This window comes from Ascidiella aspersa, chromosome 3 (genome assembly GCF_963924565.1).
Source record: "Ascidiella aspersa chromosome 3, kaAscAspe10.2, whole genome shotgun sequence".
Lineage (NCBI taxonomy): Eukaryota > Metazoa > Chordata > Ascidiacea > Phlebobranchia > Ascidiidae > Ascidiella > Ascidiella aspersa.
The window spans coordinates 33,285,331-33,300,888 of record NC_139449.1 but is presented as its reverse complement, the minus strand read 5'-3'; the positions used below and the strand labels follow the sequence as shown (position 1 = coordinate 33,300,888).

General features: G+C 37.4%; 1 protein-coding gene across 1 annotated transcript in view; it reads left to right on the top strand.

Moving 5' to 3' along the window:
* Positions 1-15,558, top strand: part of LOC146162591 (C3 and PZP-like alpha-2-macroglobulin domain-containing protein 8) — a 32,328-nt gene that overhangs the window by 5,016 nt on the left and 11,754 nt on the right. The window contains exons 3-25 of the mRNA XM_083384679.1: positions 315-477; positions 1,642-1,694; positions 1,778-1,795; positions 1,879-1,933; positions 2,536-2,649; positions 4,146-4,342; positions 4,778-5,005; positions 5,418-5,588; positions 6,059-6,187; positions 6,622-6,835; positions 7,289-7,443; positions 7,997-8,146; positions 8,693-8,964; positions 9,819-9,881; positions 10,220-10,445; positions 10,910-11,060; positions 11,272-11,375; positions 11,692-11,833; positions 12,699-12,901; positions 13,389-13,533; positions 14,155-14,244; positions 14,807-14,983; positions 15,287-15,368. Of these exons, the coding sequence (XP_083240805.1) occupies positions 315-477; positions 1,642-1,694; positions 1,778-1,795; positions 1,879-1,933; positions 2,536-2,649; positions 4,146-4,342; positions 4,778-5,005; positions 5,418-5,588; positions 6,059-6,187; positions 6,622-6,835; positions 7,289-7,443; positions 7,997-8,146; positions 8,693-8,964; positions 9,819-9,881; positions 10,220-10,445; positions 10,910-11,060; positions 11,272-11,375; positions 11,692-11,833; positions 12,699-12,901; positions 13,389-13,533; positions 14,155-14,244; positions 14,807-14,983; positions 15,287-15,368 (3,302 nt within the window). The remainder of the gene's footprint in view (positions 1-314; positions 478-1,641; positions 1,695-1,777; positions 1,796-1,878; positions 1,934-2,535; positions 2,650-4,145; positions 4,343-4,777; positions 5,006-5,417; positions 5,589-6,058; positions 6,188-6,621; positions 6,836-7,288; positions 7,444-7,996; positions 8,147-8,692; positions 8,965-9,818; positions 9,882-10,219; positions 10,446-10,909; positions 11,061-11,271; positions 11,376-11,691; positions 11,834-12,698; positions 12,902-13,388; positions 13,534-14,154; positions 14,245-14,806; positions 14,984-15,286; positions 15,369-15,558) is intronic.

The following is a 15,558-nucleotide window of genomic DNA, read 5'->3' as shown; positions in this document are numbered from 1 at the left end:
CCAAAACATTTCAAATGTTTGCCCTTGTGGGCACAGGATCCCTTCGCTTCAGGCTGCTTTGGATGGCAAAACACTTTCAGATTTTGTTTAATTTTAAAGGGTCTGTTTTCGGTTGATTTGAGTGCAAAATGAGGCAGCCTTTGGCAGAACCCAAACGGCGCGTGCCAGTAGATTAAAATTAGCCACACAGGCTTATCAGAAGGTCCACAAAATGCTGTTTGGTCGAAAACAGGCCGAATCGATTGTCTACGGTTCTAGAACGCACAAACAACAATCGACCGCCATTGTGACGTCACTGTATGCGCATGTTTCAGGTTCCGGTCGGCCGCGAGGGCAAAGCGAGCCTGAGGGTGTGCGGCAATTGTCACCTGACTTCCGGATTCCGCTTCTACAACTCTACTCCAGTAACTGTGGTACTAAAAGGCTCCTCGGCCTTCATTCAAACCGACAAGCCGGTCTACAAGCCCTCGCAAACAGGTACAGCTTACTACACGATCGCACGCTTGCGGTGTTTTAGGCGTGACATTTTACATCGATTTTATTTTAAGTTAAGTAAATTAGGAAGTACTCAATGTCCTGGTTCAATTCATTAAACCTATCGGCTTAACGGTAAATCAAGACAAATTGAAGTTGTCAAACATTAAGTTAAGCCGAACTAAACAACGTAAATTTCAGAAAAGTCACATTTACAAATGGTTTCGTTCACATTTGCCACTTGATTAAACTCCCCACCCCCAAACCCATTCAGCTCGCTTGTAAACAAGATAATTTAGTTGCTCTGTATGCCAGAATTGCATTATGGACAACAACACTACAAGAGGCTATCATGTTAACTTTAGATAGTCAGCTTTTACCAATTGCTCATAGGAGATTTGTTTTTGTATTTAAGGCAAAATTAAGTGAAATACGATTTTTCTTTGTTGTTTTTTTGTTTTTGTTTTGCTGAGCGATTTTTACTGACGTTGATTATAGGATTTGTCTAAAGCGCTTTATTCCGGCTAAAGACAATAGCGATTCCCTTGCGTTTAAGTAGTTTGTTGTCTGAAGGTGGCCTGCGTACGCATGTTAAATTCTGACGACCGTAATTAAGGAGAAATCTTAATTCCGCGAAACCTTGAGTTTTATGCTTGCTTAACGTTAAGGAGAAAACAATGAATTAAAACTCGCGATGTATTACGACATTTCGGTTTGGAATAAAAGTTAAATATAGCAGCTCTTGAAAGGTTTTTATTGCCATACATAAGGATTTTTCTATACTGTTTATTATTTAATGATGAATGTGTAGATTTTTATCACTTTAAAAAAAGTGTAAATTGTATATAACAATGTGAACTTGTCTATAGCATTATAAGTTAGTCCGTTAAAAGGAGGGAACCTTGCAGCGATGGCCTTTGAGAATCGAACGTACCTATCTGGATTATATGTTTTTATGTGTTGATGGTATCAGCGTTAAAGCAAGCCCTCGACTTTTCAAGTGTTTGTCTGTACACTCTCTCTAGCTTCCTTTACAATAGCAACCTTTTGTATCGACTCCGTGCAAACAAATGTAATCTTAAAATGAAATCATAGCTCTAGGGAAGTTCATTTAAAGCAGTTTGTCGAGAAATTAACCGAACAACCTTTATTTTATTTTCCCTTCAGTAAGCGTCAACGTCTTTATCGTGGATCGCGATCTCCGACCGGTCAACGACAACGTAAGTTTGTTTGCGTCACAAACGACGCATTGTTGACGTAAGCAAACAGTTCGCTTTAACTAACCCAGCGTTTTGTTTTGCAGGTGACCGCCTACGTGGTGGTAAGTATGCCTTTGAAGTACTAATTAAATTTCTGTTTGCCATTACGTCACCTTTTTTACGCCCCCTTTTTTTCTCGCTTAAGGCTCCGAATGACGTCAGGATCGCGCAGTGGGAAGGACTGCGACCGATGTGCTGCGGTAAGTGACGTCACAATGCACACTATGTTTTGTTTTGGTTTAAACACGTCGAATATTCAATATCTTTGCTTGTTTAACTTAAGGTCATTTAGTCTTAAGCTCAGTGTGACTCGAGAGATTCTCAAAGGTGTCACGAAACATTGTAATTTTAAATAATAACCCTTTAGTTGTTTAGTACTACAAATGCAGAGAAGCGTGTGATGCTTGAATGCGCACTATCCAATAGATAACGGATAATCGTATACTGTTTACCTATATTGCGAGGTAATATTGGATTGTTATGTAATGATAGAAAGTATGCCGAGATTTTTTAATAGTGCAAGCTTAACGAGTTGGAGAGCTACTGATTTAGTCGATAAGAAATACTTCGATTGTAATTTGATGCCATAATATGAATAAACATTTGTTATGCTTAACGGTCTATTGCTTTTTATATTTTGAAACAATCATGGATTGAAGTTTTGGTCTTTAAAAAATTACATACAATCACGATCTGAAAAAAGTTAACTTCACACCATGCAAGTTTCAGCCGATCAATATATTCCTCAATTTTGGCGCCGCTCCCAAATAGATTTCAACAATAACAGCTCCGCTTTGTTCAGGCATCGTATCATTCAGCTTTCCTCTTTCGGACCAACCATTGCTGGGAGTGTGGCGGATTTACGCCGAAGTTCAGCAGCAGAGCTACAACAGCACTTTCGAGATCCAGAAATATGGTAAGTTTAAGTCATGTTTGCCTGATCCGATTACTTTGGATGATAACGCTACAAGTCGGGCTATTATCTCCCGTTCCTAAACCGAATACTTTGAAAAGCTTTAAGCCATGTTAAAAGCTTCTCCCATTTTCAAGCCGAGCAGTAGTTAGTTGCTGATCGTCTGATAGATATAGTATGGTTTGATCTCGTCACGCCAGAATCGAATTTAAAGAAAAACGCTATTTCTTCATTGCTATTAAGATAGATTTCTTACAGCGTTTATAATTTTTTTAAACATTACAATATTTTGGATTGGTGTTAGGATGAGCGTTTGTGTTCAGGTGGTGTCAGGAATGGATTCATAAATAAATGACCCCAGTTTAGCTTTTTATTTGTTATATATGCCCTTATCCTTAAATGTGTGGCTTATATATTTTATGAAGGCTAATCAGTAGATAAGCAGCTATTTACTACTCAGCTTGAAGGCCGAATAAGTAAGAGTTTATACCCGACATTAAGGAATCCAAATAAGTAGGATGGGTTCAGCCGAGACTTTTGTCTTTCAACCGACAGGAGTCTATACGCAAGAAGATATATATGGCTTTTGGCAGTGTGCAAATGACTTCCATGAAGCGTTTATCCACTTCCGAGAAAAGCTAGTTGTTTTGACTTGACGTTTAAGTAAACGGTTGGCATTTCTGTGCACCGATATGCTACTGACTTAGACTGAATCGGTGGGAGATCCTGTTACCTAAACATGCAGGCGACATTTGGATTCCCTCTAATCGCCTGAAAGGTAGTTTCGCTGCAGTTGTGTCGAGCGAAATGGATTGGAAGATTAGATTTTGCGTCGAGCATAAACAAACAGTGTATGCCTTTCGCCGATAAATCGTCTTCTGGATTTGTACTTTGGAACTGTGGTTTCTACCCGGGCGTGAATCGCATTTTAGATTGAGCGCATTCAGCCAAACTGAAGATGCGCTGCACTTATGTAAGCGATTAACTAACTGTGCAACTGTCGTGTTCACCCAGACCTGGCGACATAAATTTATTTGACTACAAGGAAAGCTAAAAGTTCAATTTAAACTATATCGAAATATTTATAAATACTTTTTTTTTTAATTTTGCTATATATCACATCGTTGTATCCAGTACCAATACCAATTCCAAATTCCAGACTTTCTCAAGTTTCAAGTCGAAATCGTGGCGCTGCCCTACTTTACACCTGATATTTAAAATCGTTAAAGGTATACTGGTTGGAAAAATCTCCATATACCTATATAAAGAAATTACAGTAATATATTTTCGGTGTCAGAATTAGCATCTCCGCACCCCCTAGGAACGGTTCTCGCCCCGCTTGGGTTGCTAGCAACCCTGGTTAGAAACCCTGCTATTTAGTGTCGTTTGTTCTACCGTTTAAGTTCAAAACTGGCATCGTTGTACTATCTACTATACGATTTGTTACCTAAAATTGTTGTTAAACATCTTATAATAGTCCAATATCGTTTTTTTTACAGTTTTGCCAAAGTTCGAAGTTGGAATAGTCGCGCCGCCCTACTTTCGTGAGGACTGCGAGCAGGTTTCGGTGCGGGCCTACCACGTGTTTGGCGAGCCAGTGCAAGGTCGCCTCAAGGTCAACATGACGATTAGCGGGGTCGGATACTCAAAGACGCGATACTTCGAGAGGGGTCAGACCGTAGAGAGGAACCTCACGGTAAGACAACTTTCCTAATTTTATTTTTTACTTCAATAGAATTAATAGTAGGTTTGAAACGTAACTTTGGAAAACAACAGAATTTTTCTTTGTTTTTCACTTTGGCCGTGATATTCAAAATAATAAAACGTTATATAGGGTGCATAATTGTTTTTTTTCTTTTTTCTTTGTAAGACATTTTTTTTAATGGGAGACAAATTCCTTTTACCAGAATGTAATAACTGGTTAAAACGTTTGTTTTGTATAGCGAGAGTTAAAAAACCTATAGTTTCAGGGCTAGACATTATTCCCTTGTGTAAATTCATAAAGAACATCCATAATCTGGTATGCTTCAATCACACTCACAACTAAAAAAAACAATTTCCTTAAAGCAGCGTTTAATGCAAGAACTAACTTGATTTAACTTTAGAAAAACACCAACTTGCTTTTTTGCAGATCCGGGGCAGTACCAGCTTCGCGGTTTGCCTTAACGAGCTGCTTCCCACCGAAGTGGGTCCATTTTTTCGCGGGACGCTGCTCGTCTACGCTGAAGTGACGTCACAGGATGGTTCACGCTTCACTGCGTTCGACGACACGACACCAGTGGCCTTTCAGAAGCGTGACCTTGAGTTTACAGAGGACACGCGCGCCCACTTCAAGCCGGGAATCCCTTTCAAGGGAAAGGTATCGCAAAGACTTTTTTTTCAGAAAATTGAAACTTTTATGGGCGGAAAATTCAGCTATTAAGAACTGTATCTAAATAATTTTTACCTTTGTTGTGAACAAGTCATTTTAAAATGGTATAAACCTCAATCAATTCGACTGCAAAATTAGTTCAAGTTAAACCAAGGCTGAGTTAATTCTTTACTTACTCAAATCAACAAATCAAAAAGAAAATTACAGTCATAATTTAAATTAAATATAAACCAACCTTAGCAGAGCTAATTTTGTCTTATTTAAGATCTTTTCAAACCACTGTGTCTCTTTTCAAGGTCAGGTTAAGAAAATTAGAATTAAATCTCCCTGAAGTTAGCTTGATTCTCGCCCTTATATGAGCTATAAATTTAAACGAAAACAAAACATTGTTACGTCACAGTTGCGTGCCCTGAACCTTGACGGAAGTGGAGCTGGTAACGTGACGATCCAGATGAATGTGGCGGTGAACGGGGAGGAATTCTTCAGGCAGCATTTGCGCTCTGACAGATCAGGAATCGTTCGCTTTACGGTGCCGGCTCTTCCCAATAGCGCCAAAGTCATTTGGCTTGAGGTAGGTTTACAGCAGCTTTCTCTTCAGTCTGCTGATTGTTGCTGTGTGTTGATGTCACATTGCCAGCTCTGATTCAAGGCGCAGTAGGCTGTGTTGAGAAGATCAGTTTAAAAGTTTCTCAACAGCAAAACTGTCCACCTAATAACTTTTGATGAAAACCAAACGGCTATATATATTGTCCTGTCGGTGCGCAGGTAGCCTACAGATGATACAAGTAAAAATAACCAAAGTGTTGGAGTTATGTTGAGACGAGCAAGAATGCTCTATGTACCGTTTCTATATTATTCTGGATTCCTACCCTAATTCTGCTGTTGTTTCGGTTATTATAACATGCTAACAGCGCATCAATTTTAACTTATTTACCTGCTTAAACTCTTTGTTAATTTAAACCAGGTCAATGTAGTACGTTTGTAATATTGATTTTCAGTCAGATACAAGTTGGTCAGCCGGTATTTTACTTTTACCCGTAGGCTCGAGTGTACGCGATCAACGGTGAACCGGTGGGAGCTCATTACCTCTCCGTGTACAAGAACTTGCACAACTGGTTCGCACCGAGCAACTGCCACATTATGGCCCAGGGACCTGGTGAACCTGCAATGGTGAGTAAATTATTACCACAAATAATTTGTTGCTAAAAGTCAAGACAATGAGTCTTAATAAATAAAGAAGAATAGTAACTGATGCCTGGGTTCCAACAGCCTGATCAGATTCTCCTTTATCCATTTTAATTTGTTTTAACAGTCTTAATATTACGATTGTGTTTTGTTTTTTCTATGAACTGTGAGTTTTGTTCTATCCAAAAACCAAAAAACAATCACATCTTTCATAAAAAAATCTTCCTGAATGCAAATAGTCAAAAACAAAGATTTTAGTTGATTATGAGTTGAAATCAAACTAGGCACTAAATCAGGGCACTTGCTCGCATAGGAGTAAAATACATTCATCTGTATTTTATATTTATTTTAGTTTCTAGGATTTATATTTAGTTTCATTTTAACAAAACCACGAAACCTAAAAAATCTCGAATTTTTAGCCTGGCCGTCCGGTCACGGTTCTCGTGAAATCCAGTTGTCCGTGCAATTTCACTCTCTACTATGAGATCCTGGCGCGTGGGAACATCGTGCAGACCGGAAGTAAGCGGGTACTTCCGAGTGACAGCTCCCCAGTTCTCTCACGCAACAGAAGATCAGCTCAAACGGCTGGATTTGGGGATTCTCCTCCCGAGATTCCGGACGTAGGCGATGAGGGTGAGTGACACGAAGGGGCTCTATAAACGGCCGCCATTTTATGTCAAGCTATGACTGGAAAGACTTAGAATCTTAGATAAAATATTTTGCATTCTTAAATAGTTCAAAAAGCATTATTTGCACTGCTTTATTCGATCTTATAAAGCACGGCTGTGTGATAGAAAAAAATCCGAAAAGTAAATGTTTATCTACGCAAAAGGGATGTAACGCTTACGTAATTCAGTAAATTCTATTGTAACTGCTTAATGATTTCTAAGCAAGTGAACTGGCATTTACCCAAATATTTCCTTGTTGCATTTTTACAAACGTTTTGCTTTATAATATGGGCAACAACAGCGAAAATTTTCAAAGAAATTCCTACGTGCTTATTTCGTCAATAAATTGATGTTTTCGCCGTTTGTATTCGATTGGTCACGCATCGAAACCATTACATACGCTTTATTACGCACAAAGTGGTCAACAACGAAGCGTGCGAAGCGTCGCTCATTGTTGACGTCACGCCGCACATGTCGCCGATGTCCCGGATGTTGGTTTATTACGTCAGAGAGGATGGGGAGGGAATCGCCGACAGCATTCATCTTCCGGTCGAACCTCAGCTCGAAAACAATGTAAGTGATAAGAGCGGAATATTTTGGAACACATTATGTGAAACCTAAGTTGGTGAAGTAAGTTAATGAAGTATAGGTTAAATAAGCTTTAAAATAATCTTCAAATGTCAAGCTGTACTCAAAATAAGGTCTGGTTTGAATATCTGGTTGAAGTAATGTGTTGCCTATGGGTTTTTCAGGGTTGCTCTTTTTAAGTTTTGTAGTCAAACATACAAACGTCGGCCTTCAAACCAGCTGGTGTTTTAAATCTAGTTAAAATACATATAGGTTGCCGAAACGTTAGTTAACAATTACAATTACCAGAGGAGCTGTTTTTTATTTATAGTAGTTAAAATACTTTTACCGATGTTAAATAAGTAAATACGCGACAGGGATTATCAAAAATTAAAATATTTCACGTCATGACTAATAGTGACTCAAACATTTTCGATTTTACGTACAAAGTGTGTATATTTTGCGATAAAGCCCTTCTGGACGAGTGAGAGTTGGATCGCTGTTTTAATTCTACGCTGTGTGTCTTGTTCAAATTTGAATTACCAAAATGAAATTTCAGGTCCAAGTCGAGTTCGATTCTGATGAGTACCAGCCCGGTGATGACGTAGATGTCACGGTGACGTCAGACCCGGGATCATGCGCTTGCCTTGCTCTTGTGGACAGGAGCGTTCATATCATGAAGCCGGGATATATGTTGAACCGAGAGGATGTGAGTTGGACTTATAAGACGCCATTTTGCGACAGGCTGTAGTTTTTTAGTCCCACGAAACTAATTTTCTTACGACCAGTTTTATGACCCATTTAAATTAAACATTTTATTCACACTGTCAACTTGACAAGCTTTTTATCTAAATAACTATCAGTAACGATCATTAATCTGCTTGATACCTCGTCAATAATTTGCTTTGATACATTGTCCTGTAACTCCTTTTTTTCCATTTCTTTTTATTGTCCAAACTTTAGTACAGGTATTTATGTTATGGCGTAATATTTACTGATACATTTGCCCCTTATTTTATTATGGAAACAATCATAACTTCGTACTCGGTCATTTTACGCTTGCTTAAATTCTAAAACAACAGTTTTCGAGTAAATTTGGTAACACAAAATTTTGTTCAAGATTTTTTTTATCCTAGAAAGAAAACATTAAATGACAACCACTTTGACGTATATTTTAATCGTCATATACCAAATTTTGACGCCATATAACTCTTTCGCAAATAAACGTTTAAATTTACTTATATATGTGTTCCAGATCTTCCAAGAAGTCGCCAACTACGACCTTAACAACCTTCCCTACGAGCAAGGAATCGACTGGTGGCGTATCACTAGGGGGCGCTGGAACGACAACTTCCTGCTGGACATGTCACGTGACGCCAAACACGCATTTCTCGAGTCGGGATTGGTTGTCATGACTGACGTAGTAAGACTCAACTTCAAGATGAACGCGCACATCTTCCACCATTTGAAGCAGGCTTTCCGCGCTCAAGAAGTGCCGTTAGATGACGCTAGAAACCAGAGAAACAGGTTGAGTTAAGCAGGGCTTCTTAAACTTTTTTTACCGCGGACCCCTAAAATTTTCTTTCATCTCGCGTGGATCACTGTAGGCAAAAAAAATTAAAAAATGACGTAGACTTCATAAATTTGCTGATTTTGGTCCAAAAATGTGAAAGTGAAATGGAGTTTAAATACATTTAGTGCAAAACCGTTTTATTTTTGATTAAATTGTTTTCTTTAAAAATCTGATTACTTCTTAAATATACACTAATATTTCAATTATACCTTCATGGACCCCGTAAAACTATTTTACGGAACCCCAAGGGGTCCAGAGGCCCCAGTTTAAGAACCCTTGAGTTATAGCGATAAGACCGAACAAAAACGGGCATTTAAATGTTAGACGCAGTAGAAATATTAAAGCCCATATAGAGGTAGGCAACATTTTTCGTACGTTTTGAATAATTAAAAAATGTATGAGACCTTTAATATTTCTCCTACGTCTAACTACAATATTCAACCATTATGTTTCAGATTATTAGAATGTAGGACACAAGTTAAATGGGCTAACCTTATTTCAATTAGAGCCACTGTTCTACATTGGTTCACTGTTATTTGTCATTTAAACCATTTTACTAAAACATAAAAATGATGATTCTACTATCAATACGCACTAAATTGTTTGGACACTAAGTGAGCTGCCCGGACAGTCATAAAGGAAAGAGGCAGTAACAAAACAAAACCAAGACATTAAAAAGCAGAACCAACTAGTGTACAACTAATGTAAACCTTTGTCTGAACGCTATACAAATTTATTTGGGAAATTTACCGAAGCACCTCCACTTATAAAACTGTCAAGCGTCATCATAACAACATTTTTTTGACAGAGCAAGGCGGAGACATCGAACGTTTTTCCCAGAAACTTGGATGTGGAAGTGCTTTAACATGAGGTTGGTAAACTTCTAAGACATTGGTTAAATATTTGTGATAAAAATTTGACAATGCACGATTTTTCCTGGTTATAACGTGTTGTATATAACGTTTTCTATTAAGGGTAATTTGGTTTCAGTTATAAAACATTGAAAATTATTTTTTTTCCCCATTTTTCGGTTTTTATACGTATGGATCTACATTTCTGTTTACTTTTGGATATTGAAATCCTATTTTAATCGAGAGTCTTACGAATATTGTAATTTAAAGCAAGAACCTTCAATTGCACTTTATTGTCTTTGGAGTATCCCTTACACAAAAATGTGTACTTCAAACTAGTCTCTAAATCTATATTCAGCTCTGGCAAAGAGAACTTTACTCTTCAAATCCCCGATTCAATAACCACGTGGCAGGCCGACGCCGTGTCGCTAAATCCGAGCACTGGGGTCGCCCTTTCAGAATCCGAAAACGTGCGAAGTTTCAAGAAGTTCTTCGTCGACTTTAACATTCCCTACTCGGTGGTACGAGGGGAGCAGGTTCGAATCCCACTCACGGTGTACAACTACTTGTCGTCGTGCGTTCAGGCAAGTGGTGTGAAATTGTTAATCTGGTAGGTTGAAAGAAACAAATTGAGGAAAGATGATTTTGATATTTCTAGCTAAGCTTAAAGTTGTTTTTATAAGATTTCGTTTTATAAACCTTGCAATCAGTACAGTACATGAATAAAAGTTTTACCGGCTGCTAATAAACTATCGTTCAATTTTTATCAAGTTTTCTTACGTTCCATAAAACAACTTTTGCTTGTTATAAAATAACATTGATATGTTAAACTAAGTGGGCGCCTATCTTAAGAGGGCGTATAGTCGTTTTACTTTACAGACTTGAGCTTACAGGCAAGTTTTGTTTATTGGGCGCGGCACAAAGTTTAGCCAAGTAAAGAATTAACTGAATGAAATTATAATTACAAAATAGTTATTCTCATAGACATAAAAAAGAAATCAAATTGCCCTAAATTATAATCTAAACATTACACATTATTGCGTCACAGGTGGAACTTAGCGTCATCATCCCGCCCGGCGTCCATTTTAATCGTCGCCATAGCAACCGGATGACGCGTCACATGTGCATTCAACCGAAACAGACGAGGACCACCGAAGTGATTTTGGAGTTCAAATACCTTGGCAACATGAACGTAACTGGTGAGTAGCGATGCGATAATGTGACGATATTGCCCTTTTTCAAGAAACATTTCACGTTTAAAAAGCAATCATAGCAGCATCATTCACGCACTTAGCAACGATAAATGTATTATTCATGTTTTTGAACGGCTTGAGATAATACCTGACTTCCCACAACTTCCTGTTGACTTAAAACTATATATTATTTTAAGCTGTGTGATTGTTTTTACAGCATCTGCTACTGCTGTATACGGAGTGTCTTCGTGTTGTCCCAACGCTAGTGGAAGAAAGTCAACAGCAGCAACTGATCTAATCACAAGATCAGTCCTCGTTGAGGTTGGTTAATCAAATGTAAACATAATGTTTAACATGTATATTGCTGCTTCATGTGTACGCACAGTCGTTTATTGAATTAAAAAAGTAATGTTTGCAAATGTGAGATACAGTTGTCCGATTTGTTCTTGTGAACCATCGTGCAAGAGTGTCTTGTTTTCATTTTGGCCTTAAACGACAGTTTACCTTTGCGTGAAAGAAAACTATTAACTCGCATTTTATTTGGATGTTGCTTACTTCAACAAGCAATATTATAAGCAAGATGGTATCGTTGCATTACGTTAAAATGTGATTTGCACTGTATTTGCATTTCCTATAGCCGGAGGGTATCAAGCGTGAGTACACCCACAGCGTCTACTTCTGTCCCAACGAGAGGATCAACATCACCACTCCTTCCTCATACACCTTCCAGTTTGTACGGTTGCCAAGCAACATGACCGGGTTTCAGTTCCTAGCAAAAGGTATCCCAGCGTAACTTACTTCTATCTTGATTAACTTGTTCCCTAACATTTTAAACAGAAAAATGATATTTTCATATTGTATGCACCTTTATAAAGAAAGCGTCTTCTTAGTAGTTTAAAAATGTTTTTTTTTTGTTTTGTTCTTGCTAAGATGTTGCTGCCCGATAATACCATTTGGCATCGAACATCCCTAATCACCATACCGCCCTAGTGATAACGTAAAGTAACTTTAAAAAACATTACACAGTTCATTGATTTTGTTAAAGGTTTAGGTTGGAAAATACTACTTTCAATTTCCTTTTTTTTTGTAAAAAATTTAACAATATTTTGGAGCATAATGGTTGGAGGTTGTAGTAAGACGTAATAAGAATTTTTTCAACATGTTGAAAATGAATAAAGAGTTATTCGAAACGTCCAAAATGATACCTACTTCTGTATGGGCTTTGATATTCTTATTACGTCTAACAATATTTTATTTAAGGTTGAAAAAAAAAACGTTTTACACACTCAAAATTTAGAAAAGACAAAAATCTATTTCGGCATGCAAACTTCTAGTTGTTATCTTACATACATGGTATTATTCTGCGCTTAAAGGAGACTTGAACAACCAATGATTTTATGTGTCCCTAAAACATGATACTTGTAACTCATTACTTGTTTTACTAATAACTCGACTTCAATGTATAATTTTGCGATTACCTTGACGAGACAGCATTACTGTTTGCCCATTTACAAAATCAAAATCCCGCCAGAAAAAAGCTTAAAATGCGTTATTCAGTTCACTAATAATTAGCCATTTTTTAAATATGATGTTTAAAAACTTAAAACGCTTTACGTTTTTATCCTAACCTCGTCTCTTTCCCAGCTGAAAAAAACGTCCACTTGCTTCTAACTGCTGAGGAGGGGGCAACTGGTGCTTCGTACGAGGTCGTTTTGGGTGGAGCTGAGAATACACGGTCGTGGATTGCTCGCAAGTCGCAACACCTCGTGACAGCGGCAACCAATCAGATCCTTTCAGCCGAAGAATTCCGCCATTTCTGGATCACGTGGACTGGCGGAAACATCCAGGTAAACGTTGGTGTTGTTTAAGTGCTGTTGATTGCCTTTTGATGAATGTGTGTCAGACTGTCAGTGTATTTTTTGTTTTTTTTTACTTTCATTAAAGTTTTTTATTGTGATTTATTTATGCGTTGCCAGAGTTTTTCTATACTCTTTTAAATTTTTGTTTTCAGATTAAACATTTTGAAAAGCAAACAACTATGTGCAATTACTTTTTTTTACATTTAATCCTACCGCTGTATGAACAAAACCCTTTTTAATATTATTTTAGTGGTTGCATCTTATGTAAATTAACATATCGGTTGAAAACAATATCCTTTTGGTTAGAAAACACTGTCTTCTATTCGTCGAATATACAGACATTTCTATTTTTGTTGACACTATAACGATTTGTTCAAGTACATCACAGCTGACAATACTAACTTTATAATTTAAAAAAAAATAAAAAAAGCTTTAATTTTATAGGTTTAACAATAGAGTTGTATTTACTCCACAGGTTGGAACAGGGAGATTAGAGAGTCCGGAATCGCGATTTATGCAGTGGCGTGAACCCCAGGACGACCCCGGTGCACCCCCGGAATATGTGGGGTTCGCAACGAGTGAGGGTGCTACAGGGGAATTTCGACTCTGGAAGAAAGAAGGTTAGAAACAACGCAATGTGGTTCAGAAGAAATAAATAAGTTTGATCAACCATTAGTTACGTGTGTATAAAACAATGGTTCTCAACCTTTTTCAGCTCAAACTTTTTCAAAACAAATTAAAAAACATTCTCGACACTCGTTTTAAAATTTAACACATTCATTTGATATAATCGCTTACAATACAAGGCATTAGATGAAAATGCCTTAATGTTATTGGGTCTCTTGTAAAAAGTGTGCATTCAAGTCTCAAATGCTTGCTTGCATGCCTCATCGCAATACAGAAGCCCAAAAGGTTAGTTTCCAAAATAACACTAAGTTACTTGGCACACGAGGCACACAGCTGAAGAACCATTGGTCGAACCGTTTTCTCAAATCTTAGCATTCTACACATAAAACCTTAACACACTGTGCTTTGTAAAATCAAACAACATTGTTGATGTTTAACGAAAAGTTATTCGCTATAATCTTATCGGTCAAAGTTGATAAAGCTAACGAAATAATGAAAGTGTACATTGATCCCTTTATATTTTTTCTGTTATTTTCCCATCAGAAAACCCACATCAAAAGAATAACTATATTCGATTCTTTCGCGTTGTCAAATTTAAAACAACTTGTTTTCAGATTCTGGCGGTTCCTTCTCGGAAATCTTTCAACTCATCTTACCCGCCGGTACTGTTAGTGGATCCGAAAGGGCAGTGGCTTCAATGATCGGTAAGTTAAACTTCTATATTTTGACCTTTGAAAGGATAGCAGACGTTTCTCCTCAGTTGTTTCTCAAAATGAAGTAAACAAAGAAGCGAGTTGCGAATAGGGGAGGAAACTGGAAAATTTGCAATTATTTGAATTTACTAAAACTAATACTCAGACACTTTTTAAGGTTGTTAAAATAAAATATTTATATGTATTTCGCTACCAAAGGCATCGTCAGTATATTAGTATCTTATTCAAAAAGAATAGATTCTATAGATTGTATTTGAATAAGATATACTGACGATGCCTTTGCTGGCGAAATATATAGGGCCTATATATATATATATTAACATGTATAAAAAATGTTTGACCTGAATTGCCAGCTTTTCTAGATATTCTGCTATTACTAATCAGGAATTAAGGTCTAAATTTATTGATTTCCTTTATCACATATTCAGTGCAACATTAATATTTCACAGGTGATAAATCAACTTATTATGTTATGTGTAAATTTTAATCAAATTTGCAGTTTATTGTCCTGCGTGTAGAAAAAAAGGTGTGTGCAATAAAGTGTTTATTGCAGGTGACGTCATGGGACCAACCCTGAGCAACCTGAATAACCTTCTGCGTCTCCCCTTCGGTTGTGGGGAGCAGAACCTTGCAAATTTCGCCCCCAACATTTACGTATTGCGCTATCTAGTGGCCACCAAGCAGATCACGAATGAAGTTAGAGCGGAGGCGACGCATTATTTGCAAACAGGTAACGTTTAGAATAAAATTGAACTATTCCTTTTTTAACAGAGTACAATTTTAAAACATGAAATACAATATTCAGTGTGAAATGCAATGTAAAATTCCAAAAATATACAGATTTTTAGAGACAACTGTACTAACTATTTTTCTTTAAGACATTTTTTGTTGTGTTCTATAGGCATATGAAAAGCAGCTGCTGCATATATTTGCTGCCTATGTTTGACATGATTTAGACAAATTTATAAAGAAATCATACTCTCTAAGTTTGACCTTGTTGATAATAATTTATCTCAATCCCGCTGCTTTATAGGTTACCAACGTCAGCTAACGTACAAAAGGGTGGATGATTCTTACAGTCCGTTCGGTAACAAAGATTCTTCCGGCAGCATGTGGTATGTAGCGAAACATTTTAATTGTTAGGCTGCTTTTAAGTTATTGTGTTGGAATGACCTACGTAATCTACCTTTTAAAATGGCACGCCAGCTGCCAAGTCGTTTTCCAGTATATTGTAAATCAACGGTGTCCAACCTGCGGCCGTCGATGAATAATTGTGCGGCCGTTAACACGTATTTTAATAAGCAT